A 27,149-nucleotide genomic window follows, 5' to 3' on the forward strand; every position below is an offset into this window, starting at 1 on the left:
GGAGCGGGCCAATGAGGAGAGAGAGAGGGGGCGTGGTGTCGCCTCTCCGTCAATAGCGAAGAAGAAGAGGCGGGGCTGGGACGGCCAGCGGTCTTGGTTGCTCGTATCGTGTCTGAGTGTATGTGAAAAAGCCTGGAGAGCGCAGGAGAGGAGAGGAAAGGTGAGGCTGGCCTGGGGGGAGAAGGAGAAGGAGAGGGAGTGGGAAGAAGGGGTACCCGGGGATAGCGGAGGGGGATGGTGGGCTGGGTGGGTTATAGGCTGGCACACTAAGTATGAATGGGACATGGTGGAGGGAGGAGGCTGTATACTGGCCTCCTCAGGAGGGTACAAGGTGGGCAGAGGCTGGGGGGTCAGTGGGGGAGGGGCCTGTCCTGATGACACCATGGCCTACATGAATAGGTGACACCCAGACTGTGATCATTGTACCAAGTCATCAACATTCATCCCTGGGGGGTCTACACCCCATAGTATAGAAATACATGAATCCTAACAATACAAATCCCATCTATTACCGCTCAGGGGAGCTGTCTGCATTAGTTTTCCCTTTACAGGCCTTTTATCCCTCTATATATTCCTGCTAGTAGTACACTTCCTGTTCTGGAGTGACAACACTCCCTGGATCTATGGGGTGGTGTTGTCACCCTGAAACAGGAAGTGTGCGAGGACTTGATAAGATTGACTTCCTGTTGTGTCTCCAGGACAGGAATTGGTGGGAAATCTCCCCAACGGGGACACAAGGCAGCTCTATGAGTGGGGGATGGGCAGATTTTTTTTAAAGGTACTTCTATAGTGCCAACAATTTATGCAGCGCTTTACATAAACACACTATCTCACAAAAGTTAGTACACCCCTCACATTTTTGTAAATATTTTATTTCTTTTCGTGTGACAACACTGAAGAAATTACACTTTGCTACAATGTAAAGTAGTGAGTGTACAGCTTGTATAACAGTGTAAATTTGCTGTCCCCTCAAAATAACTCAACACACAGCCATTAATGTCTAAACCGCTGGCAACAAAAGTGAGTACACCCCTAAGTGAAAATGTCCAAATTGGGCCCAAAGTGTCAATATTTTGTGTGGCCACCATTATTTTCCAGCACTGCCTTAACCCTCTTGGGCATGGAGTTCACCAGAACTTCACAGGTTGCCACTGGAGTCCTCTTCCGCTCCTCCACGACGACATCACAGAGCTGGTGGATGTTAGAGACCTTTCGCTCCTCCACCTTCCATTTGAGGATGCCCCACAGACGCTCAATAGGGTTTAGGTCTGGAGACATGCTTGGCCAGTCCATCACCTTTACCCTCAGCTTTTTTCAGCAAGGCAGTTGTCGTCTTGGAGGTGTGTTTAGGGTTGTTATCATGTTGGAATACTGCCCTGTGGCCCAGTCTCCGAAGGGAAGGGATCATGCTCTGCTTCAGTATGTCACAGTACATGTTTGCATTCATGGTTCCCTCAATGAACTGTAGCTCCCCAGTGACGGCAGAACTCATGCAGCCCCAGACCATGACACTCCCACCACCATGCTTGATCATAGGCAAGACACACTTGTCTTTGTACTCCTCACCTGGTTGCCGCCACACACGCTTGACACCATCTCAACCAAATAAGTTTATCTTGGTCTCATCAGACCACAGGACATGGTTCCAGTAATCCATGTCCTTAGTCTGCTTGTCTTCAGCAAACTGTTTGCAGGCTTTCTTGTGCATCATCTTTAGAAGAGGCTTCCTTCTAGAATGACAGCCATGCAGACCACTTTGATGCAGTGTGTGGTGTATGGTCTGAGCACTGACAGGCTGACCCCCCCACCCCTTCAACCTCTGCAGCAATGCTGGCAACACTCATTCATCTATTTCCCAAAGACAACCTCTGGATATGACGCTGAGCACGTGCACTCAACTCGTTTGGTTGACCATGGCGAGGCCTGTTCTGAGTGGAACCTGTCCTGTCAAACCGCTGTATGGTCTTGGCCATCATGCTGCAGCTCAGTTTCAGGGTCTTGGCAATCTTCTTGTAGCCTAGGCCATCTTTGAACTTTCAGTGACCAGTATGAGAGCGATAACACCAAATTGAACACACCTGCTCCCCATTCACACCTGAGACCTTGTACCACTAACGAGTCACATGACACCAGGGAGGGAAAATGGCTAATTGGGCCCAATTTGGACATTTTCATTTAGGGGTGTACTCACTTTTGTTGCCAGCGGTTTAGACATTAATGGTTGTGTTGAGTTATTTTGAGGGGACAGCAAATATACACTGTTATACAAGCTGTACACTCACTACTTTACATTGTAGCAAAGTGTCATTTCTTCAGTGTTGTCACATGAAAAGATATAATAAAATATTTACAAAAATGTGAGGGGTGTACTCACTTTTGTGAGATAATGGGGGTTATTTACGAAAGGCAAATCCACTTTGCAATACAAGTGCAAACTACAAGTGCAAAGTGCACTTGAACTTGCAGTCGCTGTAGATCCGAGGGGGACATGCAAGGAAAATAAAAAACAGCATTTTAGCTTGCACATGATTGGATAATAAAATCAGCAGAGCTTCCCCTCATTTCAGATCTACCCCTCAGATTTACAGCGACCGCACTTCCAAGTGGACTTTCAGTGCAATTTCAAGTGCAAAGTGGATTTGCCTTTAGTAAATAACTCCCACTGTGTGTGTATATACACACACCGGCCACTTTATTAGGTACACCTTGCTAGCACCTTTTGCTTTCAGAACTGCTTTAACCACCTCCCACCCAACATATAGTAAAATTATGGCGGATGGGATCCCCTCTCGTTCTGGGACAATGTCATATGATGTTGCCCCAGTAATTACACCCCCCCCCCCACTGCAAGCTCTCATCTTATTCGGTCGGCTTCTGTCGGACAGGCAGCTGCACTCACTGGTGGAATGTCAGATGGTTTCTAATGTATGGGGCATACCCACTTCAGCTCTGGAAGGTTTTCCCCCTGATCTTCCTCTCCCAGTAACACACCAAGAAGTGACTGCAAATAACCCCAGGCAGAGCTAAAAATTTTAGGGAGGGATTCTAACCCTTCCCTACTCTTTACAAATGGGGGTCAAAAAAAATGAAGTCTATGTTTGCCTAAATATGGAGGCAGCTGTTGCTGACCACCTGCTTAAAATGCTAGTTGCCTGGCTGTCACTGACCTGAAACCACATACACTAATGCTGCGTACACACGAGCGGACTTTTCGACCGGACTGGTCCGATGGTCTATCCGACGGACTTTCCGAATGAACGGACTTGCCTACACACAATCACACCAAAGTCCAAGGGATTCGTACGTGATGACGTACGACCGGACTAAAATAAGGAAGTTGATAGCCAATAGCTGCCCTAGCGTCGGTTTTTGTCCGTCGGACTAGCATACAGACTAGTGGACTTTTCGATAGGAACTGGGTCGGGCGAAGTTCTGACGTAAAGATTTGAAACATGTTCCAAATCTAAAGTCCGTCAGATTTTCGACCGAAAAAGTCCGCTGAAGGTCCGATGAAGCCCACACACGGTCGAATTGTCCACCGGACTCGGTCCGTCGGACCAGTACGGTCGAAAAGTCCGCCCGTGTGTACACGGCATAACAGGACATTGAGAGAGGACAAGACATTCAAGAGTTTGAAGTTGCAGGGATACAATTTGGTTCACAACAGATTCAGGTGCAAAACAGACTCCCCTCCCCCTTCATCAGGGCTATAGAAAGTTATAAAAATGCAGTTAAAAAATAATATAAAAGTCACAGGATATATACCCATTCAAATATAATATCTGAATCTGGTTATTGGTGGACTCATTCACCAGATTCAGATATTATGCAATGCATAGGCTTCATTGGCAAACAGTCACATTAAAGATGAGCTTCAGCCAGGTTACAAAAAAATTAAAGTCAACAGCAACAAATACAGCAGCTGCTGACTTTTAATAAACAGACACTTACCTGTCCAGGGATTCAGCGCTGTCCTCATCCAGGCCAGTTCTTCACTGGTCTTCAGGTCCCCGGCGCCAGCATGTTAACTGTGGTAAGCCGGCTCTGACTCCTTGTGACTTCACAGCTGGCTTCCCACTCCCTACTGAATAGTCCGCGGCCTCCTGGAGCACGCAGCATGTCTCAGAAGGTTGCGGGGAGGGAAGGGGCCTAGGTGATTCAAGCAGGAGTGGGTACCTGCCAAAACTAGGTACCTGCTCCCCCTCCACAAAAAAAAATAAAATAATGCAGAATATGATAGAAGAGGAGGAGAAAGAGCAGAACTGCACATCCCCAACCATAAGGCCACTATTCTATTCTCTAGCTTTTAAAACACACTGCAATCTCAATGAGATTAGACTAATGGTGCACTGAGCACGCCGTCAATGGGGCCAAAATGCGCATGCATGCACCGGTGACGTTATTGCAGTGAACATCAGGCGAGTTCTGCTAAACGGCGCAGGTTGTGATGCCGGGGGAGGGGGGGGGGGGTACATTAAGTACTCTGATGGGCTCAAGTTTATTTGGAATTTTAAAAAATCTCAGGCGATACATGAGTTGAATTCGGAACAAAGTTTTCTTTTGAAAATCAGAAAATGTGTGCGTTTTGTTATCAGATGGTGCCACCATTGATTTTGAAATTTGACCAACCAAGCCTTCAATTTCACCTCCTTTAGCTACAGAAAATAATTTTTTGGGCTGGGAAGCTTCTTTTATTTCCAGGTCACAGCTCATGTGCATTTCTTTTTCGATTTTCTTTCTCACACAATTCTCCCATCATTGATTAAAAATTCGATAGCTGCACGAAAATCGGCTGTTGCTGTGGCCCACTAATGGTGTTAAATTCGAACAAAAGTTCTTAGTTAAGATTTTCTAAAGAAAATTCTTTCAGAATTCGACCCATGTATTTCTGGCTTTAAGATTAATCATTCATTTATAAAAGTGGCTTTTTTTTAAGGCCATGAATATTTGGCCTGTGTATTCAAATGACCCGACTAGAAAGATGAATTTATATGCATATCTCTACTTTTGGCGCTTCGTCCTCCAAGTCTCCCTGTTGGGGATTGAGGCTGTCGGTTACATTAAAAGACCAATAGGGAGACTTAGGAGGGAGGGGCAAAGTAAAAGATCAGCATTTAATGTTCTGATCTACAGCAGGGTACAGTATGTTTTCCCATCCTAGTCTATGTGAAATCGTCAGGAACCTACTGCCTTGATATGTTGATTATTAGGCCCACCATACAGAAGTTAGATAGGCAGATCTATTCTAACATCCATGGTGAGACATGTGCCTGTCTATGGCCTTCCAGATGCTGCCCTGGCGGGGGGACCCAAGATGAGGATTGGGACTGCTCTGTGCAAAATTGATGTACAGGGCAGATAAGTAATAACATGTTTTTTAATTAAAAAAAAGAATGTCCTCTTAAATGTTTCTTCCCTTTATTTGTTTTCACAGTAATCATGGGGAATGTCTTGGCTGCCAGCTCTCCCTCTCCCCCTCCTGCAGGGTCCCCTGTGGGACCCGGTTTAGTATCTGTGCCTCCTGGCTTCACAATGCCCCCCGTCTCTGGCCTGGGACAAGTAGCAGAAAAGAAGGAACCTCAGGAGGAACGGTTACCTAATCCCGGAACTTTTGAAGAGTGTCACCGCAAATGCAAAGGTGAGTCTGAGACACGGAGTTCTATAATCATAAGGACGGTATTTAAGAAAATGCAGCAGCTTCTGCAATTTGACTCTTTTCCTCATGATAAAGTATGACATGAGAATCTATACATAAAATTATAGAGAATTACACAAACAGAGATCTTTGTGCTTTTACTTTTTATACATTTTCCCTTCGATGTGCTGCTTTGACAGCCTCTTGAAATTCTCCATGTTCCTCTGATAGATTTTTTTTGTGGTCAATTATCAAAGCTTTGGTGAAGGAAACTGGTGCGAGTGGCATGGGCCACTTTAACAAAGCAGATAGGGTTGTTTCAAGTCTATCTGTGGAACCTGCCCAGTTTCTGAGTATATTAGAAACTGCAGTGGGTTTGCAATTTTCAGTATAGAAAACTGCCGCAGATCTCTGCCAGATTGGACCTGGCATACAGGATGTGAATTTTTTTTTTTTTTCTGATAACCTGGCACCTGCTTCTGTCTGCCTAAACATTTAACACACTACAGGGGGAAGATCCTGCATATAGGTAGTAGGGCTGAAACAACTAATCGATTACTATTTTCATAATCGATTAATCGGCCAGTAACATAATGTGGTTAAAAAATGCCTAAAATGAGCCCTTTATAGTACAAAAAGAGCAAATAATCGCTACTGTAAATATTACTTTCATAGTTCTACAGTAAATAAATGAACCCCTTACAGAAGAGATTATCTGCTGATTTTTGTACTATAAAGGGCTAATTTTAGTTTGTTTTTTTTTTTTTTTTTTAACCCCATTATGTTACTAAACGTCTTAGACCTGGTTCACATCTGTGTGTTTTTTTTTTTTTTTTTTGGTGCTTTTTGTAGAAACTCACTACAGTTCATATACATGGTTTCCTATGGGACACGTTCACATCTATGCTTTTTTCAGCTGCTGCGTATTTAGAAAGGGTTAGGGACTTTTTTAACGCAAAATTGTGCTTTTTTTGGTTCAATATACTTCAATGGAGAAGCTGCAGAAAAGCATTTAATGCATTTTTGCAGTAATTTGTGTTTTTTTTTTTTTTTTTTTTTTTTTTTGATCTGCCCAACAACAATTGGGCAAAAAAAATCAAAAATGCGAATCGCAGCAAAATCACGTGAACGAAATTTTCACTTGTTTTTAACATTCCTCTTTTTAAAATGAATGTAATTTTTGAACAAAAACCACATACACTGTCAGAAAACTTCTTGGTCAAAAGGAATTTACAATTTCCAAATTTTCCCGTCACTGTGGTTGAAAATGAATGGTTGAACTTTATACCTGCTTGAAAAGAAGAAAGAAATGGCTGCACATCCAGAACTTCCGATTGCCTTTTATTTTGCTTCACAAAGATAACACCAAAGACACCAAACTGTGGTCAATAGACGCGTTTCACACATGCATCTCGTGCTTAATCATTATTGATTAAAGTGGTGTTCTGGCCGAAATTATACTTTTTAAATAAAAATACCCCTATAATACACAAGCCTAATGTATTCTAGTAAAGTTAGTCAGTAAACGAAGGTCTGTTTTGTTAGTTTATAGCAGTAGTTTGTTATTTTATAAACTTCCAGCAGGCCGTGGCCCTCTTAAGTGTGGGCATCTGAAGCCAGACTGTATTTCTTCCTGGATCTCATCCTTGCAGATCTCGCACATGCTCAGTGCAGCACAAGCAATGTAATAGGTTTCAGGTCAGATTTCCATAGCAACAGCAGTTTCAGAGGAAGTTGCTGCCCCTTCCCAGAAGGCATTGCAAACAGGAAATGATGTGATGGGCCGCGGCCAGGGAGGAGGAAGTGAAAAATGAATACAGCAGATATACAGTAGGTACTGAGAAAAAAAAAAATATCCAATTTGCTTACAGTGCACAGTTTAGTGAGAGATGCTAAATAGTTGTAAATGTGGGTGAAACTCCACTTTAAGCACAAGATGTATGTGTGAAACGCGTCTATTGACCACAGTTTGGTGTCTTTGGTGTTATCTTTGTGAAGCAAAATATAAGGCAATCGGAAGTTCTGGATGTGCAGCCATTTCTTTCTTCTTTTCAAGCAGGTATAACGTGCAGGACTAGAGGTGCCTGCATATATCTGCAGCAGCTTCCATTGTGTACAAATGCCAGTCCATCCTGGATGGGTAAAGTTCCATTTTCAGGTAGTGTTGTAATTTGCCCCCCCCCCTGCACTTTTCATTGGCGCATTACTATGATGGAGTGCCTCAGTGGCCCAAAGTAGTCTCCCAAGTGCAAATTAATTGTAAAGCATGTGTCTGTCTGTCTCTTGTCAGATTACAAACTTCTGTGTATGTATTTCCTTTGATTTGCTTTCTTCTCACAGAATTATTCCCCATGCAGATGGAAGGTGTGAAACTTACTGTAAATAAAGGGTTGAGTAACTATTTCCAGGTAAGGCCCATTAAAGCATATCTATGATCAAAAATAACAATATACTTAATGATGCATTTAGGGCCGGTTCATACCATGCCCTCATAGGAACGAGCTGTGCGTTCCTGTGCAAGTCACATGTGGTTCTGTGCAGTGTGATTTCAGCCCATTGATGTTGATTGAGCTAAAATCGCACCATACTGCACCAAAAGTAGTGCATGCACTGTTTTAAAATGCACTGTAACCAGATCGTATGGTTCTTTTATACAAAAGTACCATGTGATCTGGTGCAAGAAAATGCAATGCGGTTGCAACCTGTGTTTGGGGTGTCATTAACTTTTTATATTGACACCCGCTGCAGACCGCAAATGGAATGTGTTTTGCAAGCGGTCTGAATCGCACAAGAACGCACAGTTCATTTCTGTGTGATTGATGTGCGGGCATGGTGTGAACCGCCCTTAAACAGTAATAAACTCAAACCCAAAAATGTCATGTATTGCAGCTTAGCAATCCTTTGATGTGGTGGCTGCATTAGTGCTCTTTTTTTTTTTTTCAACGCTATTTCTCCCTGTTTGAAGGAGCAACTGAGATACTTTTGGAGAAAAGTAGTTTATCTGGTGGGAGGGGAGTGTTACTAACAAAGTTTGAATCCAAACTGTTAAGCCCCTTTCAGATGGAGCAGAATCCATCGAGTGCATCTGCCTGCTCAGTGGGGATCGCTATTCTGATCCCTGCTAAACAGGCAGGTGACACAGCCCACTGTTCTCTGTAGGGCAGTCGGATGGAAATGGACTGCCTGTCCACTTCCATCCGGCTGTCATCCGATCCGCCAGACGGATGGCGAACGTATTCCCATCTGTCTGTTTTTAGTGGATCGGATCAGATGCCGGCGGGCGTCAATGGACATATGTAGGCTGACATCCACCGCTACGTAGAGAACAATGGGTGGTCCAATCTTGTCCTTATTGTGGCTGTTGAGAACCCCTTCCTCAGGCTAGTAGTGGCCTTCTATAGTAGGGAATAAATGGTTTGCTTATTACTAATGGTGTATCGGGGATATCTTTACATATGGCCCCTGACTCAAGCAACTTTTGTAGTGTTAATCAGTGGGGATGAGCAGTGTCACATAACACGGGAGATAGCAGTCTTATCCAGAATCAATGACATTATTGCAGTTACAGTATTTACTTGATATAGAGCTTTTTAAATTAGTTTGTGACTTGGAGCTGCTTTCGGTCTCTTTTGACAGATGGTCTGGCACACATACCATGTCAGTTTAACTCATTTCTTGTCTTGTCTCTCAGGTAAACCATACAATCGCACTCAGTACTGTCGGTGATTCAAATTATCATTTTGGAGCCACATATGTTGGAACAAAGCAGCTGAGCCCAGCAGAGGTGAATTTATAATCTCTAACTGAACTGAAAATTCTACACTGTTAGAATTTTACACTAAAAATGTTTTTTAACGTTCACATAAAGCTGTAGATTCTTACCATATATACTGTAATTATATGACTAAATGGCCATCTGCTCTTTGTAAATAACATGGATACAACTCTTTCACTAGTGTTGGTAATTAATTTTTTCTGATAAATTATGTAATATAAAAGTTATATTGATTTGGAAAATGCACATTGTATTTATACATAGCACAGATGTCGAATTTCTCTCTCTGCATGGCTGGTTAATTAAAAAAAAAAATAGTCTGTAATTACTGGTGCATTCTTCTTATAGATCTCTTTTGCCCACATTTCAGTCCCTTTTGTTCCCCTAGAACACTTTCTTACTTGAGAATTGCTGGAAGATATAATAAAGGCCGCCCTTCTCTTTATTTTAAGTAAACCTTCATTTAAAAGTTTAGTTCACCTTTACAAGAAACTGCCAGTATAATGAAGGGGTGCCAGTAGATAAAAGCAAACCGTACAGCTTTGACTAAAAAATGCACTTGCCATAGCATATGTATCTTCTGAAGCCTGGCCTAAAAACTCCCAAAGATGGCGTTCCGCCATCCTGCCTTGTTGCTACGATGCTTCCAGCTGATACTGTTTGCCCCACAATCACAGGAGTGCTCTCTATTTGTTAATACCCTGCACATATATAATCGTTAACCCCTCACCAATCATAGTAGGTCTGAGCTCAGCACTGCTATAACAGTGAAGATAGAACACCATGCGTGTTTGGGATTTTGAATCAGAGTTCACTTCTGTGATGAGGGGGAAAGCAGTAATGACTGAGAGCATCATAGTAACGTCCTAGCAACAGGGCAGGATAGGGCAACATTGTTTTTCGGCTTGGTTTTAGGAGGTATGCAAATGACCTACAGCTATGATAGGTGCATTGCTCCACATGAGTGAAAGCTGCAGTTTTTTTAAACCAGAAACCCATGCAGGGGAGACAATGCAATTCTTTCATGAATGGAAAGCCAATGAAATACAGCAAGTCTTGAGCAAGTCCTTAATACAGTACAATATACATTTTAAGTAATCACAACTGTTCAGGTAACCTTGAAGCTAAATGGTCTCATTGCACAGCATCAATAATTGCCGCAAAAGAGATAACATAATAGGAAGTGTCTGAAAGAATATGGCCACCAAAGTACAGGTGGCCATAGTACAAGCACACATGAGGGCTTCATATTCAGAAGTAAAAGAGAACTCATTCCAATAGAACCAAGGCAATTTATTGAGAGTGCTTTTGCTGTAAGCAGTAAAGTCTTCAATTGGCTTGTTATCTTTAACCTTGTCTATTCCTCAGGGTAATTGAGGTTGTAGAGTTGGGATCTCCTGGCTACGTGGAATAAATGGGGAAGGGTCGTGATCCTATACAGTGCATTCGGAAAGTATATACAGCGCTTTACTTTTTCCACATTTTGTTATGTTACAGCCTTATTCCAAAATGTAGAATTTTGAGGAAAATAATGAATTTAATCCAAATAATACTCCATAATGATAACGTGAAAGAAGTTTGTTTGAAATATTTGCAAATTTATTAAAAATAAAAAAAATCACATGAACATAAGTATTCACAGCCTTTGCTCAATACTTTGTTGAAGCACCTTTGGCACCAATTACAGCCTCAAGTCTTTTTGAGTATGATGTTACAAGCTTGGCACACCTATTTGAGCAGTTTCTCCCATTCTTCTTTGCAGGACCTCTCAAGCTCCATCAGGGTGGATGGGGAGTGTCAGTGCAGAGCCATTTTCAGATCTCTCCAGAGATGTTCAATCGGGTTCAAGTCTGAGCCACTCAAGGACATTCACAGAGTTGTCCCGTAGCCACTCCTTTGTTGTCTTGGCTGTGTGCTTAGGGTCATTGTCCTGTTGGAAGATGAACCTTTGCCCCAGTCTGAGGTCCAGAGTGCTCTGAAACAGGTTTTCATCAAGGATGTCTCTATACATTGCTGCATTCATCTTTCCCTCGAGCCTGATGCTTAAGGACATCCCCACAGTATTGGCCAGGTGATGAATGATGCCTGGTTTCCTCCAGACATGCTTGCCATTCAGGCCAAAGAGTTCAATCTTTGTTTCATCAGACCACAGAATTCTGTTTTTCATGGTCTGATAGTCCTTCAAGTGCCTTTTGGTAAACTCCAAGTGAGCTGTCATGTGGCTTTTGTCGGGCCACTCTACCATACAGACCTGATTGGTGGACATATGGTTGTTTTTCTGGAAGTTTTCTTCCAGAAAAACAAACCTGTCAGAGTGCCCATCGGGTTCTTGGTCACCTCCCTAAGGCCCTTCTCCCCCGATCGCTGAGTTTTGCTGAGCGGCCCGCTCTAGGAAGAGTCCTGGTGGTTCCAAACTTCTTCCATTTATGGATGATGGAGGCCACTGTACTCATTGGGACCTTTAATGCTGCAGAAATTTTTCTATACCTTTCCCCAGATCTGTGCCTTGATACAATCCTGTCTCGGAGGTCTACAGACAATTCCTTGGACTTCATGGCTTGGTTTGTGGTCACTCACAGGTGTGTGCATTTCCAAATCATGTCCACTCAACTGAATTTACCACAGGTGGCCTCCAATCAAGTTGTAGAAACATCTTAAGGATGATCAGTGGAAAAAGGATGCACCTCAGCTCAATTTTGAGTGTTCTGGCAAAGGCTATAAATACTTATGTACATAGGATTTTTTTTTTTTTTTTTTTTTAATTTGCAAAGATTTCAAACTTTTTACGCTGTCATTCTAGGGTTTTGTTGGTAGAATTTTGAGGAAAAGAATGAATTTAATCCATTTTGGAATAAGGCTGCGATAAAGTGGATAAAGTGAGGCGCTGTGAATATGTTCTGGATGCACTGTATGTGTCTTCCTGGGGATGTTATGGTGAAGTAAGAACAATGTCGGTTATCAGGAAATCTGTGAATTCTTTTTTTAACAGCCTTTTTAAGACCTCTACCCTAAAGGAAGGTATGTAGGGGTACGACTAAGATATATGTAAGATGTCCCTGGGTTAGCATCACATTTCCCGCATGAGTCTGCTGTTGCTGATGTAAGACCAGTGGAGTCCTAGTGGATTATTTCTCTTTCAAACCTGGCCTGTTCGTGGGTCCTGAGGACAGGCGTTGAGAACCACTGACAAAGGGGAAGAGATAAAATCAAAAGGCTCTACAAACATCTGTGTGGACCATGTCCCTGAATCCAGGATCTTTTAAACCAGGAGGGAACGATGGGTTCCCCACAATCGGGATAAGGTTTTGGAGAGAGATCTTCCCTTGGGAGACATTTCCTACACTTGACCCACTTAGTGACCACGGTGGGATGGGACTTGACTGCAGCAGGGACCTCTTGCTTCTATTGTTGTGCACTGTTTAAAGCCCTGGTGCCCAACCTGCAGCCCTTTGTTATATGATGTGCAGCCCTCAGACCTCAGCAGTCTATAGTGGGAGTGTTGATCTCTACTAGCCTCGTGTATTATATTCCCAGTTTCATATTGTCTTCTGCAGCATATCCCCAGCAAATCCCCAGCAAAAAATGAAGCATGTCCACACTCCGAACCTAATTTTCTCTAGTAGGTCTGCAGTTTCTGACAGTCTACTCAAGCATTACATATATTGAACATTATATGTGGCCCTTTGGTGATGACAGGGGCTGCATTTGAGGATTTCTTTAGTTCATAAGTTGATAACCATCAGAGCACATGTGCTATAGCTTAGTAAATTGAGCCTCTGTCTAGCCAGCTTGCAGTGACACAAAAGATTTAGAAGTGTGCAACATGTGCTCAGCAGAAATGCCTTGAGGTTGAGAACTGAATCACTTTGTTTAGGTGACTTGCTTATGCTCTTGTGTTTTTGTTTTCCCAGGCATTTCCTGTTTTAGTTGGAGACCTAGATAACAGCGGCAGCCTGAACGCACAAGTAATCCATCAACTCACTCAGTGCGTCCGATCAAAGATTGCCATTCAGGTAACAAACGTGTCTGTGCATAGTTTTAATTCCAGAAGCCTCACTTTAATGTCCAGGAACATTTTATTCAGGGTGCTTTATGTCAGTTGATTGATTAAGGGACTAGTTTATACCGGAGAGCAGCTATTGCTATCCGCTTCCCATTATGCCCTATTTGTCACACCCACCTCTTAGGAACCATTAATAAAATGCAAACAGCAATGCAAAATATGTGTATTTATTATTTTTTCTAAAAAAGTGAACTTGTCCCTTAACTTTTTCCTTGGCTGCAAGACTGAGGGGTTCGTTTACAGAAAAAGCAGTATGGCTCAAAACAATAAAACAGAAACAAAATGCACAGTGGTGTGCTTCTGGACTGTTAAGGCAAGGTTCACACATATACAAATTAGATGCAAGTTTCTCCACATCCAATTTGCATGACGAAAGAGTGTGTCCGGCTCTCAATGGAGGCAGTTCACGCGGCTGCAGTTGGCATTTGGGTCCTGTGCGTTTTTGGTTCTGATTCAGGTGCAAATTCAGGCAAAAAATTCAGACCTGAATCGGTGAATAAGAATGCACTGGACCCCCTGCTGTGACCTGTGGCCGCAGCATGTGTGAACCCAGCCTAAAGCAGTAAAGGTGAATGTTTTAGTGGACGCTGGAGGGTTGAATCAAGGTTCCCTTTAATACTCCAGTAGCAAGGTCTCCTTGCTCTCCCCTGCTGAATATGTCCAGTATGTAGCCAGATGAGTTTTGAATGCTTTGTAATATAAAATAACTTTATGGAGATCATGTGGTGAAAGTTATTGTCCTACTAGTGGCTGCAGCTATGTGTATTTACTAACCAAATTGCACATATTTTGCTCCTTGAAGTCCCTGAATAATGTTAGAAGTAATTGAGTACAGGAAGACCTGCATTTTAAAGCGGTAGTAAACCCGCTGACTTTTTTTTTTTCCCCTACACCTGTAAGGGAAAAGGCATAATGAGCTAGTATGCACCGCATACTAGCTCATTATGAGATACTTACCTTAGAACGAGGCGCCGGCATCTCACCCAGTCCACGCCGAGGGAGCTGACATTTCCCCTCGGCGTGCCTTCCGGGTATCGCGGCTCCGGCGCTGTGAGTGGCAGGAGCTGCGATGTCGTCACTCCCACGGGAGACTTTTTTTCTGGCATAGTCCGGCGGCTGCCGGGCTTTCAACCGAGAATCCCCCTGTGCGAATGCGCCGCTGCAGTCAGCGGCTCATTGCGAGGGGAATATCTCCTAAACCATACAGCTTTAGGAGATATTTTTTTTTACCTACAGGTAAGCCTTATTATAGGCTTACCTATAGGTAAAAGTTTAAAAAATAGCTATACAACCGCTTTAAGTGAAATTGGCCTTCACTGTAGCTTTTTGTGTTCTCTGTTAGCTTGCTTAACAATTCTGTCAGCTGAGAATTGCAACATTTTTTTTTTTTTTTTTGAAGAGCAACCCCTGTCAAATAGCTAAATACACTATTTAAACACATGGAAAGGAACTATATATATTTTTTTCAAATATAAATTTTACTGTTTTAAGAAAGAGTCAGGGAAAAAATACACAAGACCATCATGACATCAGAAATAGGGGGAAATAGGTAATTGCAACAAAAAAATGCTGGTTGTTTGTCAGATACGTACAATACATGACATTGATAACAGTAAATCGTGACAGCCTGTACCATGACTTCATAAGTCACCTGATATTTGCATCTTAAGTTGTTGAGTGAGGAATGTTATAATCCCCTTTGGTGTAAAGGAGCAGTGGAACTGCTCTGACCCTGAATATTGATAGAGTGAATAAAGTTACAGAAAAGATCAAAGGGGGGATCCGTTGGGTCCCGTGGAAAGCATTTGGAGAAAGAGGGATGAAGGGGGAGGGCAGGTAGACACGAAGGCGATGAGTGCGTTGCAACATCGGGATGTCAAGGCCGACGGTAACTGGTCACAGCACCACACAGCCCCTTTCAACGGGACAGAAGTCTGGGCTTGCTCTAATTGTGTCCAGAGTTTATTCTTAATGTGTCGGTTCCAATCAACAATTCGTCCCAGATGACCTGCTAAATAATAATTGCCCACACAATAGTGTTTAGGCAGTGTGAGATAGCATCTACTCAATCGCAGCTTAGAGTGTGCCCAAACAAATTTAGTAAAAAGCAAATGTGTTTGGTTAAAGTACCGGGGTGTAATTTTGACTGGTAATGCTTGTAGTAAGTATAGGCATCTCAGGAGTACACTCATTTTAAGGAGGTTACACATACCAAACCAGGAGTGAAGTCCCTTATTCCACTCCTCTAGTGGCAAGCGTGTCTTATGCCCCGTACACACGATCGGAAATCCTGCCAGCAAAAGACCGATGTGAGCTTTTGGTCGGAAAATGCGACTGTGTGCATGCTCCATCGGACTTTTGCTGGCGGAATTCCAGCCAGCAAAAGATTGAGAGCATGTTCTCTATTTTTTGGTCGAAAAAAGTTCCTATCCGAAAATGTGATCGTCTGTATGCAATTCTGACACGCAAAAAATCACGCATGCTCAGAAACAATTCGACGCATGCTTGGAAGCATTGAACTTCATTTTCTCGGCTCGTCGTAGTGTTGTACGTCGTTGCGTTCTTGAAGGTCGAAAGTTCCGAGAACTTTTGTGTGACCGTGTGTATGCAAGGCAAGCTTGAGCGGAATTCCATCGGAAAAACCATCCAAGATTTTTCCGACAGAAATTCCGCTCCTGTGTTCAGGGCATAAGTTAACAGGGGTGTAAAACTGAGTGCATAAGTGCGTGTCAAGTTGCTCGGTATAAGGGTTCCAAGATAACTGAGGGCGCTGTTTCACCACTTGACTTTAAACTGGGATTGTTAGGAGCTCAGTCCACTCGGTGTTAAATTGATCCCCATCGCTGCATATTTATTTTAGGTTAGATAGGTTTCCGTATCTATCGAATTCCCTAAGAAGATTTGGTAGGGAGACTATTGGATTAGTTAGTGGAAATAGAAAGTACTGTATTTATTGGCGTATAACACGCACCCCAAGTTTAGGAGGGAAGTTTAAGGAAAAAAACTTACATTTGAAGTGTCTATCTGCAGCCTTGGCCAGTGTTCATCCGCAGCCTTGCCCAAAATTGCAGCATTATCGTTTAATGACTGCACCGCTGAGATGTTTTAAATTATTGCGCCGCTCGTCTCGCAGTCCCACCCATTGGCCCGGCTCCTATGTTGGACACATCACCAGTCCAATGGCGGGGCTAGGAGGCGGGACTGCGAGCGGAGCCCAGCTGAGCCGAGTACACAGTACACTCGGCTCGGTCTTTTTCGCCAATGCTCACTCCTCTCCCTTTCAGACAGCAGGGAGGTGGGACGGCATCATTACGAGCGCAGCCGAGAAGAGCCGACCCGAGTTTACCCGAGCTCGGCTCTTCACGGTCTTTTTCGGCGGCGGTTTGACCCCTCACAAACAACGTGGATCGGCGTATAAAACACACCCACGATTTTCCCCTGATTTTAAGGGGAAAAAAGTGCGTGTTATATGCCAATAAATACGGTAAGTATTTTTTTTACCCACCGGATGATAAGTGAAGACATGCACTTGCTTTTGTGATGTTACAGCAGATCCACTGTTCAGCTCTTAGGAATGCTAGTAAACATCTGTCTGAACTCTCTCAATCCCACACAACTGATTCCTTCCCCAACCTTTTATCTTGCAGATGTGCCATTCTCATTCCAAACGCAATTGCCCCTGTAGTGGCAGATTTGGGTTAATTTGAGTAGCTGTAAAATTATTGTGTCCTTTGAAAGAAACTGAAGAGTTCTTCTTTATAGAGCACAATAGTTTTTCAGAGTAGTTGTTGGTAATCGCAAAGCACATTAGAGAGTGGTACCTGTTTTATCATTGATCCTTACTTACTCTTTCTGTAATCTGCATCTTGCTTTCTCAGACCCAGCAGTCCAAGTTTGTGAATTGGCAATTAGACACAGAATACAGAGGTGAAGACTTTACAGCTGCTGTCACATTGGGCAACCCAGACATACTAGTGGGATCTGGTAAGGAAAATATCAATAAATGAGAGCAAAGTGTAATGCTCAATCCTCCTAAGTGTTTTTTTTTTAAGCTGTTCTTTGACAAAACTAATAAAGTTCAATATTTATATTTCTAATGCTCAGTTGGGTTTTTTTTTTTTTTTTTTTTACCCCTTAAAGTGGTCGTTTAGCTAAACCTACTGCCAGCCACATTCTAAACTAATCTATCTAACCCTATGAAGAAGAGATTGCTGTTCTTGCCTATTCTGTAGCCGGTCCGGTCCCACGCTGAGCTGTCAGGTGCAGCTTCAATGTGCAGGAGAGGCAGCCGACAACGGAAGCCCCATAATAACTCTATGGGTGACGTCACTTCCCAGGCATTTTAACAACCACTGTCAGCTTTCTCTCTCTACAAAGCAGCTGCTGGAGACTGTAACGGCTTCAGAAAAGGTACATATATCGCTTTTTCCTTTCCCAGGGTTAGATAGATTTGTTTTAGGATGTGGCTGAGAGTAGGTTTTGGCTGAACTTCCACTTTAATGCCAAATATGTTTTTAATATAATTTTTTTTTAATTTTTATAATCTTTATTGCTTATTTTTCATTACAGTAAAATCTTGGATTGCGAGCATAATTCATTCTGGAAACATGCTTGTAATCCAAAGCACTTGTATATCAAAGCAAATTTCCTCATAAGAAATAATGTAAACTCAGATGATTCGTTCCACAACCATTTATTCATAAGTTCTTCAGTTTATAGTCCATATAAAAAGATTCTAGCAATGTGATGGTTGTGTAACCATAAAATGTCCATCAACAAATGGAAGCCTCCACAAGGGGATTAGAAGCAAAATCCAGCAGGAGCTACACAGAGTATAAAAGAGATGAGAGGCGCCTCTAAGTGTAGCAATATAGTTACATTAATGAAGGTACAACATTTAGAAACTCGTGTGGTTGATGATTGTCCACATAGATCATCCTCCGCACCGCCGGCTCTCACCGCTGTCAGTCTGCAGTCGTGACCGGGAAGACTACCCTTCAGTATAGCGATCTGAAAGCGAGGCTTGAAGAGCTCGTGAAGCGCAGCGGGGAAGTGATGATGTTGATGGCGGTGCGGAGGATGATCTATGTGAGAACTTTACCCCGGATGTCTGCATATTTAGATGTGCCTGTTTTAATCATTAACCATGTGAGTTGCTAAATGTTGTACCTTCATTAAATGTAACCATATTGCTACAGTTAGTTGCCTCTCTTCTCTTTTATTCTCAGTTGTGAGGTGACGCTACTCTTATATCAAGACATTGCTTGTTCATCAAGTCAAAATTTATAAAAAAAAATTAGCTCGTCTTGCAAAACACTCTCAAACCACGGTTTTAGTGTACATCTATACCAAGGAAAAAAAAACCACAAACTCGAGCAAATCCTATTACAAGACCATACCTATATCACCGACACTGGACAACCCTACAGCACTCCCCCTGCCTCATCTTACATTAGATATATTCCTGCATTTTTATGTGACTACATAAACAACTAGATGAAAGGGTGGGGGGGGGAATTTGTTTTGAAATCAATAGAACATGGTATCCACTGGCGTCCCCCAATAGCTGCTTACATTTGCTGAGTGTAGTAGGAGGTTTTCCCAAATTGCTCCCTGACTAATTGAATGTATTACTGCTCTACAGATGGACAGCTTAACACAGAGACCAATCAAACAAAAATTATGACTGGTAAAAGGTTTTAAAAGGAAAAAGAAAAAGGGATTTATATAATGGCTGCAGTTAATCTGAATTCTAGGCAAATATCAAAGACACAAATGTATGCAGCTCTGTAATCATTAACATATATGTATACCCTAGTTCTTATTTCTTTTGCATGGAGTAGAGAGGTTAAAACCGCTGTTGGCTTTTTTTTTTTTTTTTTTTTTTTTGGGGGGGGGGGGGGGTGGATTCCTTCTTAGGTAGGTGCCCACATTTGACAAAGTCCCATTGTTCTGGGGACAACTCTATAATTTTGGATTTTCCCTTTTCTATCTTGGTGACTATGATCACCAGTACAAAGAAAAGGATGAGCACCAGCCTCTTGCAGAGTGGGGAATGAGATGAAGAAGCAGTACAAGGAGCCAGGAGCATGCCGATAGGGTCATAACACATAGAGGAACCCCCCACTATGCTGCTTCTCTGTTCACTGTCCACAGCCTGGGAGAGGGTACAGACTGACCTGGGCTCAGAGGAAGTGGGTTGAATAATGTTGGCCATCAGACTGAGAACATCTAGTGGCAGAAAAAAGTACAGTAGGGTAAATCTCTTAATTGAGGGTGAATGTTGCAGCAAAAGCTGGATTTCTTGCATCTTTCAATAGGCTATTATTTATTGGTATCTTTTTGACTGGCGTTCAGATTTAAGATTTTATTTACTGTAGCAGCACAGATTAAAAAAAAAATATTTAAAAATAAAAATTTGATTTTATACTATACTAGATTTGAAAGACCACTGGATGCCAACGGCACATGATATAATTGAATAAATGTTATTTCAAAATATTTTCGATAACATGACTTCTGCATGTCAAATAGTCTCAAATAAATTGTGCACTATATTAAAAAGTGTTTATTTCCTGCCATAATATTACTCATTGTGTTTAATATACAATTCCAAGTGTTTCAGCAGTCCATAAGCAAATGAATATGTTTTGTCTCTAGGTATTGTGGTTGCACACTATCTGCAGAGCATCACACCTAATCTAGCACTAGGAGGAGAACTTGTATATCATCGGCGTCCTGGGGAGGAGGGAACTGTGATGTCATTAGCAGGAAGATACACAGGTAATAATTCCATATAAAATATATATGCATTAATAAATGTACAATAGCGCACCGGAAGGATCCCCCCCCCATCCACATTAAGTGTGTGAATGGGGCAGATGGCGGGTGCCATGCAGGACTCCTGCAGTAAACTGCTGCACCACTAATAAATGGTGAAACGCCTACCACTCAAAATAAATGTAAGAAAGAAATGGTGCGCCGTTCAGCAGAAAATATATAGCTCTAATAAATATCGTTATATGATACACAAATATAAATTTCTTTATAAGAAAGCTTAATACGCTATGAGCATATTCCTTAATATATCCTGATCATTTGGTCCCAATCGGAGCTTGCCCAATCTAAAAGGCATATCACAAGTGGAGGCCATCTAACTGGAGGCATACCAGGCCAATAATACAAAATCTTAAAGGCGCAGTATGACCTGTAATGGGTAATAGAGTAAAGTGAGCAGGCATTGCACCCAAAGGTGTCTGGTGATGACTTTCTGACATTTGGCTGTCTTTTTACGGATGGACACCACACTCTTTACCTTTTTATCCTTGGGAATATAGAGTTTTTTATTTTTAATTGGATGTTTATTAATAATAATTTCACCGTATATGTTCTCACCGAGCAGACACTGAATATCAAAAGGAATTTATATTTGGGTTTCATATATGGTATTAGAGTTATAGTTTTTGCTCAATAGAGCACCAGTTCCTTTTTTCTTGCATTTAATAAGACTGCTTATGTTGACAAATTAGAGAAGGTGAGCAGAAGGGAAGCTTGTAAAAGAGTTCTGGATTCAATGACATGTTCAGGATGTAATGTTTAAAAGGAGAATACTGGTACAAAAGAATGCAGCAATTATCAGTTGTTAAGGAGCGTCCTTAACAACTGATGACTTATTTATTTGTCAGTGGGGTTCCTGCTGACAGATGAATGTAAACCCAACCAGGGGCAATTGCTGCTAGCCATCAGTGTCTGTGGCGTCTACCATGGATGGAGAGAGGAACAGCCTGGTTGTACCATCGCAGGGGAGTGTGGGTTTGCAGGAATACTTCCTCAGCCCTCCAGGTGAAGATTTGACTGGGATGGGACCTGGGAGGTAGGTGTGTGACTGGCCATGCCTTCTCTCTCAGCCCCATGGTTTAACCCTGTGCTGCCCTATGAGTGTGGACTAGGATACAGCGGTACTATAATCAGGAGCCCATTGTTAACCCTGTGCTGCCCATATATATGGAGGGGAAGGCTAACGGGCTATAGTGGACATCTCCTTGTGCTGTGTGAGGTGAGGAATGGGATTCTGCCATGCTGTGATTTGTAGTGTCATATAGAATCTCTCTCTCTCCCTCCTTTGTCTCTCTCTTCCTACACCCAGACCTCACTCTCCTCTTGACTTTTGCACTCAATACTCTATATTTTATGTTACTTACTCCTGCATGCAAACATATTGTATGGACTGCAGAAGGAGGGGGACAGAAGATGGGACTTGTGGAGGAGGCGGCGGACGTAGGATGACAGCATGGTCCTTGTAGTTGTGGGGCCAACAGTGCTGAGTGTTGGGAGTGCTGTGTTTCTTCATCACTTGGTCTCATCCAGATGGTAATATTACACAGCACACGGATAGATGATGGAGACCCCCATCCCTGCTCCTCCTCACCTATTTCTGTCATTTTAGGAAATACAAGAAATCGGTACTTGGTATCGGCGAGTACTTAAAAAAATTATATATACACCCACACACACAGTGGAGATTGAAAGTTTGGGCACCCCAGGTAAAAATGTGTATTAATGTGCATAATGAAGCCAAGGAAAGATGGAAAAATCTCCAAATGGCATCAAATTACAGATTAGACATTCTTATATGATGTCAAAAAAGTTAGATTTTTTTTCCATCATTTACACTTTGAAAATTACAGAAAACAAAAAAATGGCGTTTGCAAAAGTTTGGGCACCCTGCAGAGTTAATATCTTGTACTGCCCCCTTTGGTAAGTATCACAGCTTGTAAACGCTTTTTGTAGCCAGCCAAGAGTCTTTCAATTCTTGTTTGAGGTATCTTTGCCCATTCTTCCTTACAAAAGTCTTTCAGTTCTTTGAGATTACTGGGCTGTCTGTCACGCACTGCTCTTTTAAGGTCTATCCATAGATTTTCAATAATGTTGAGGTCAGGAGATTGTGAAGGCCATGGCAAAACCTTCAGTTTACGCCTCTTGATGTAATCCTCCGTGGATTTTGAGGTGTGTTTAGGATCATTATCCATTTGTAGAAGCCATCCTCTTTTTAACTTCAGCTTTTTCACAGATGGCATCAAGTTACCATCCGAAATTTGCTGAAATTTTATTGAATCCATTTTTCCTTCTACTCGTGAAATGTTCCCTGTGCCACTGGCTGCAATACAACCCCAAAGCATGATTGATCCACCCCCATGCTTAACAGTTGAACAGAGGTTCTTTTCATTCAATTCTGTGCCCTTTCTTCTCCAAACGTACCTTTGCTCATTCTGGCCAAAAAGTTCTATTTTAACCTCATCGGTCCACAGAACTTGTTTCCAAAATGCCTCAGGCATTGATTTTTGTGGTGAGGACGTAGAAGAGGTTTTCTTCTGATGACTCTTCCATGAAGACCATATTTGTACAAGTATCTCTTTAACTTCCACTGTTCCTGATGACTGCCATTTCTTAATTACATTCTGAACAGAGGATATTGACATCTGAAAATGCTTTGCTATCTTCTTATAGCCTTCTCCAGCTTTGTGAGCGTCAACTATTTTCAGTTTCCGTTTTCTAGACAACTGCTTAGAAGAACCCATGGTGCTGATTGTTGGGGTAAGGTCAGATGAGTCTGGCCATTTAAAACCTTTGAGATTGACATCACCTGGTCTTCCCAGACGATGATTGAGAACAATCCATGACACTGGCAGGTCTCAGCTTTGCAAAGGGGGCAGTGCATGCTATAAATTCTGCAGGGTGCCCAAACTTTTGCAGACGCCATTTTTTTGTTTTCTGTTATTTTGAAAGTGTAAATGATGGAAATAAAATCTAACTTTTTTTGACATATTATAAGAATGTCTAATCTGTAATTTGATGCCATTTGGAGATTTTTCCATCTTTCCTTGGCTTCGTTATTCACATTAATACACATTTTTACCTGGGGTGCCCAAACTTTCGATCCCCACTACATATATATATTTATGTACTTGTTTCTAAAAAAAAGTGGAATTGGTGCATCCCTACCATATACTACTGCTACTATGCTTAGCTTAAATAACTTGTTTTAACTTCTTTTCTTGTTGCTTCATTAATGCTTATTGGTTTCTTTGTAGCTTCAAATTGGACAGCGACACTAACGCTAGGACAAGCTGGAGCACATGCAACATATTACCATAAAGCTAATGATCAGGTACTTTAGATGTATTTGAATCGTGTATGAGCAGAATCTCGGGTCAGTTAATAATAGGCGCAGTTGGCAACTTCTGGCAGGTGTGGAAGGATGTGGCGGGAGGATGTTGGTTGTGAAGCGAGTGTGGTTTTAAAATCGCTCTCTGTTCCCTCAAAGTGACACTAAACAATATCCTTCTTCCACAATAACCCATACACATTTACTACTTAATGGGCTGTAATCTTTTTTTTATTACATTTCAGACTTTTGTTTTTCTGCCTCCTTGTATGTCCCCTGTAAGCTACCTTGCGCCCCCCCCCCCCCCCCCCCCTTTCTTCCATTTGTTTGGAACAAGCAGTATACATTAGTTGTGGTTATGCGCACTGCTTAATGCAAACTACACATCCCATAATCCCTAGTTCATATAAGCAAGCGGGATAGGATGGCGCTACGTTCCTGTATGCAGTGAGACCATTGAGAACAAAGGTAACCACTCTCTAACAAGAAGTCTGATAACAGCAGGGGAAAAAAGGCATTTAGAGGAAGTGGAGAGCAATAGAAGGGACTTTTTGATTTAAGAATACACACTAGCTTAGATTTTTTTTTTTTTTTAAACCAGAGTTTAGTGTCACTTTAAAGAACTTTTTAAGTACAGAATCTCACAAAAGTGAGTACACCCCTCACATTTTTGTAAATATTTTATTATATCTTTTCATGTGTAACACTGAAAAAAATGACACTTTGCTACAATGTAAAGTAGTGAGTGTACAGCTGTCTTTGGGAAATAGACAAGTATAAACAATTCACTTATCCCCGTTACTGGGCAGTGTTCCCCCTAAAAGTTTTTTTTTTTTATTTTTATTTTCATCAGCTTCAAGTAGGAGTGGAGTTTGAAGCTAGCGGCAGGATGCAGGACACAAGTGTCTCCTTTGGTTACCAGCTGGACCTCCCCAAAGCCAACCTACTGTTTAAAGGTATGAACAGTTAGAATTTAGGCCACTAGAGGGCAATATAATATGACTAATACTGCTGTTTAAGCCATGTTTTTTTGTTGTTTTTTTTTTGTTTGTTTTTTTCCTTTCCTTTAAAAAGACTGCTTCAGTTTGTGTACATTGCTTGACAGCTTTGTGATCCTTTTTTGTTTAAAGATTGTTTAATCTGTAATGTTTCCAATGTAGGCTTTATCTTTCACCATTTAAAATAAATAAAATAAAACCCTGGTACATAAATAGTCAGCGACTCTAAGGCCTCATGTACACTGCTGCTGGTAAATGGACATTTAGGAGCAGTTGGGCGTGATTTTTTGTTTTTCAGCTGCCCCTGAACTCTCTTCTATGTTCTCTTATCAGTACATGTACACAGGGTCGTTTATAGTCGTTTCTAGGCAGTTAAGTTTAGAAGCATTTTTTGGAAAGCAAAAAAAAAATGCATTCAGGACGGATGTTCAGATGCATTTGAAACGCCAAATGCCTGTAACAGCTTGTAAACGCGTTTCGCCACGTTTTGTTTACAGGCGTTTTTAAGGGAGATACATTTTTGACTATTTGCAATGCAAAAAACGCTTCTAAACGTGAATGTGGCACAACGGATGTTTTTTAAACGTGGGTTACTATCTGTCAAGTTAAATCGTTCAGGAGAGGTTTTAAAACGTCCCGTGTACATGAAACCCAAAGTAAAACAATGGCCTCCTATTTAAAAAAAATATCCACTGCCACACTTGATTGTAAGCACATATGCATAGCTTTTCTTGTTCCCCTGTAAACTCTGACAAACGCACCTGTTAATTCAGCCAGTGTAGTCCTTTATGCAGTTTTTTTATTTATTTTTTTTAAGTGCTGACAACACTGTTGCGCAGCATTGTTCTCTTGTAGGCTGCTTCTGCTGTAAAATTCCAAATAGATTGCTAAAAAAAAAAAGTTTTCAAGTGCCAGATAATATTTAGTATTCTTTGTAGCCAGCAGGTGGAGCTAGCTTCTTTTTAGTTTTCTAGCTCCTTCTTACCTCCTGGAGGAATCTATAGAGTTTGCAGAAAGAAAAATTAGGCAGGGCACATGCAACCGGTTCCTATGGAATGCAAATAGATAATTTTTGTTTTTACTGAAACCAGAACTGCTGTTACCTCTTGTGGTTATGTTCTTTTCTCCTTGTTCATGGTATCTTCTTCTTTTTTTTTTTTTTTTTTTCACCTTTGTCCTTGGCTAATTTTGTATGTTCCTTTTTGGCAGGCTCATTGGACAGCAATTGGATAGTCGGGGCAACTTTAGAAAAGAAACTTCCACCACTTCCTCTCACACTAGCCATGGGAGCCTTCCTCAACCACAAGAAGAACAAATTCCAGTGCGGCTTCGGCTTGACCATCGGTTAACATCAGCTTCCACACACGGCTTGTGGTCTCTCCTCTACACCTAGACATGTGGCCTCTTCCTCTGCTTTTCTGACTGCCTTCTCCCTCTCCCCATTTTCTTAACTCTCCCTTCTAACCCAAAACTCCTGCCAGGCACATTTTTTTTTTTTAATGGACTTTATTTTATCATTGGGGTTAGGGAGGCAGTGGAGGAATTTCCCGATTATCTAATGTGGGTACCTAGTGCAGAGGGGAAGCCATTCTTGTCTTTATTTGTCTCTTACGATGGACCTCGTGGTTGGGTAAAGGTCTGAAGGAAGAATTTGGCTTGTCTGTAGCAACCAATCTGATTCTTCTTTCCATGTTTGAAGTATGGTATGGAATAGTAAGAGAACATTTGGTTGGTTGCTCTGTGCATAAAAAGTTCTGTCATCAGATATTGGATCACGAGGTTAGCAATTACTTTGGTTTGAGTGAGTTTTCTTTCTGTGTGTGTCCTGTTTGGACCATTTTCTCATTATTTTTATTTGTACCTTTAAAGCCATTTATGCAGTTTTCTCAACAACTCCCTGTTATGAATGTGACTTGCCTGTCTGAGTGTGATGCCATGGATGTTTGATCCACCATCTTGTTCTGTTCTGCTCTAGCTTCAGGGGTAGGGAGGTGTCACGTCTAGGAAGAGGGTCTTCTCATGGGACCTGCCTGAGCCCTGTGTCCTCCTAGGCCTTGTGCTGCTGTTGGAGAGGGGAGGGAAGCTTCATTCCTGCTGCCTCCTGACCTCTCTCTGTAGGAGCTTGGATGTAAATCATGTTTAAGTTATAAAGAGAATAATGACACTGATCTTTTACACAAAACAGATGTGGAGCCCAGAGCGAAGTCATGACCGGGCATGTACAGCAACCAATAAACTGACTTCCGCAACGGGATTACTTTTTGTCAGTGTGGTTTATTTTATCATTAGCCATCTTGAAGTCTGAGGTAACACTTGCTAAAGCGGTAGTAAAATCCGCTTTTTCATCTGTACCTAAAGGTAAGCATATAATAAAGTTTACATCTAGATACAGTGAAAGTGTCCTAAATGCATACCGTTGAGGAGATATTCACATTTGTAAAAGCTGGTGACATCACCGGCGCACTGGGCTCTGAATGGATGGCACACTCATCCCTCCGCCGGAGGGATCCACT

General features: G+C 42.0%; 1 protein-coding gene across 1 annotated transcript; it reads left to right on the forward strand.

Annotated features, from left to right (window-relative positions):
* Positions 1 to 26,890, forward strand: TOMM40 (translocase of outer mitochondrial membrane 40). Its single transcript, XM_073602135.1, has 10 exons — positions 1 to 160; positions 5,435 to 5,638; positions 7,976 to 8,043; positions 9,327 to 9,419; positions 13,322 to 13,423; positions 17,352 to 17,457; positions 20,134 to 20,256; positions 23,565 to 23,641; positions 24,492 to 24,594; positions 25,846 to 26,890. The coding sequence occupies exons 2-10, from the start codon at positions 5,440 to 5,442 to the stop codon at positions 25,983 to 25,985; spliced, it is 1,011 nt and encodes a 336-aa protein (XP_073458236.1). The 5' UTR covers positions 1 to 160; positions 5,435 to 5,439; the 3' UTR covers positions 25,986 to 26,890.
* Positions 26,891 to 27,149: the final 259 nt, after the last annotated feature.

The sequence above is a fragment of the Aquarana catesbeiana genome, linkage group LG10, assembly GCF_042186555.1.
Source record: "Aquarana catesbeiana isolate 2022-GZ linkage group LG10, ASM4218655v1, whole genome shotgun sequence".
Taxonomy (NCBI): Eukaryota; Metazoa; Chordata; class Amphibia; order Anura; family Ranidae; genus Aquarana; species Aquarana catesbeiana.

Bases quoted from the DNA above. Each gene is read 5' to 3' on its own strand.
- TOMM40 (XM_073602135.1), top strand. From the start codon at position 5,440: ATGGGGAATGTCTTGGCTGCCAGCTCTCCCTCTCCCCCTCCTGCAGGG. The intron at 9,420-13,321 runs GTGAATTTATAA...TTGTTTTCCCAG, and splicing joins AGCAGCTGAGCCCAGCAGAG to GCATTTCCTGTTTTAGTTGG. The intron at 17,458-20,133 runs GTAAGGAAAATA...TTTTGTCTCTAG, and splicing joins AGACATACTAGTGGGATCTG to GTATTGTGGTTGCACACTAT.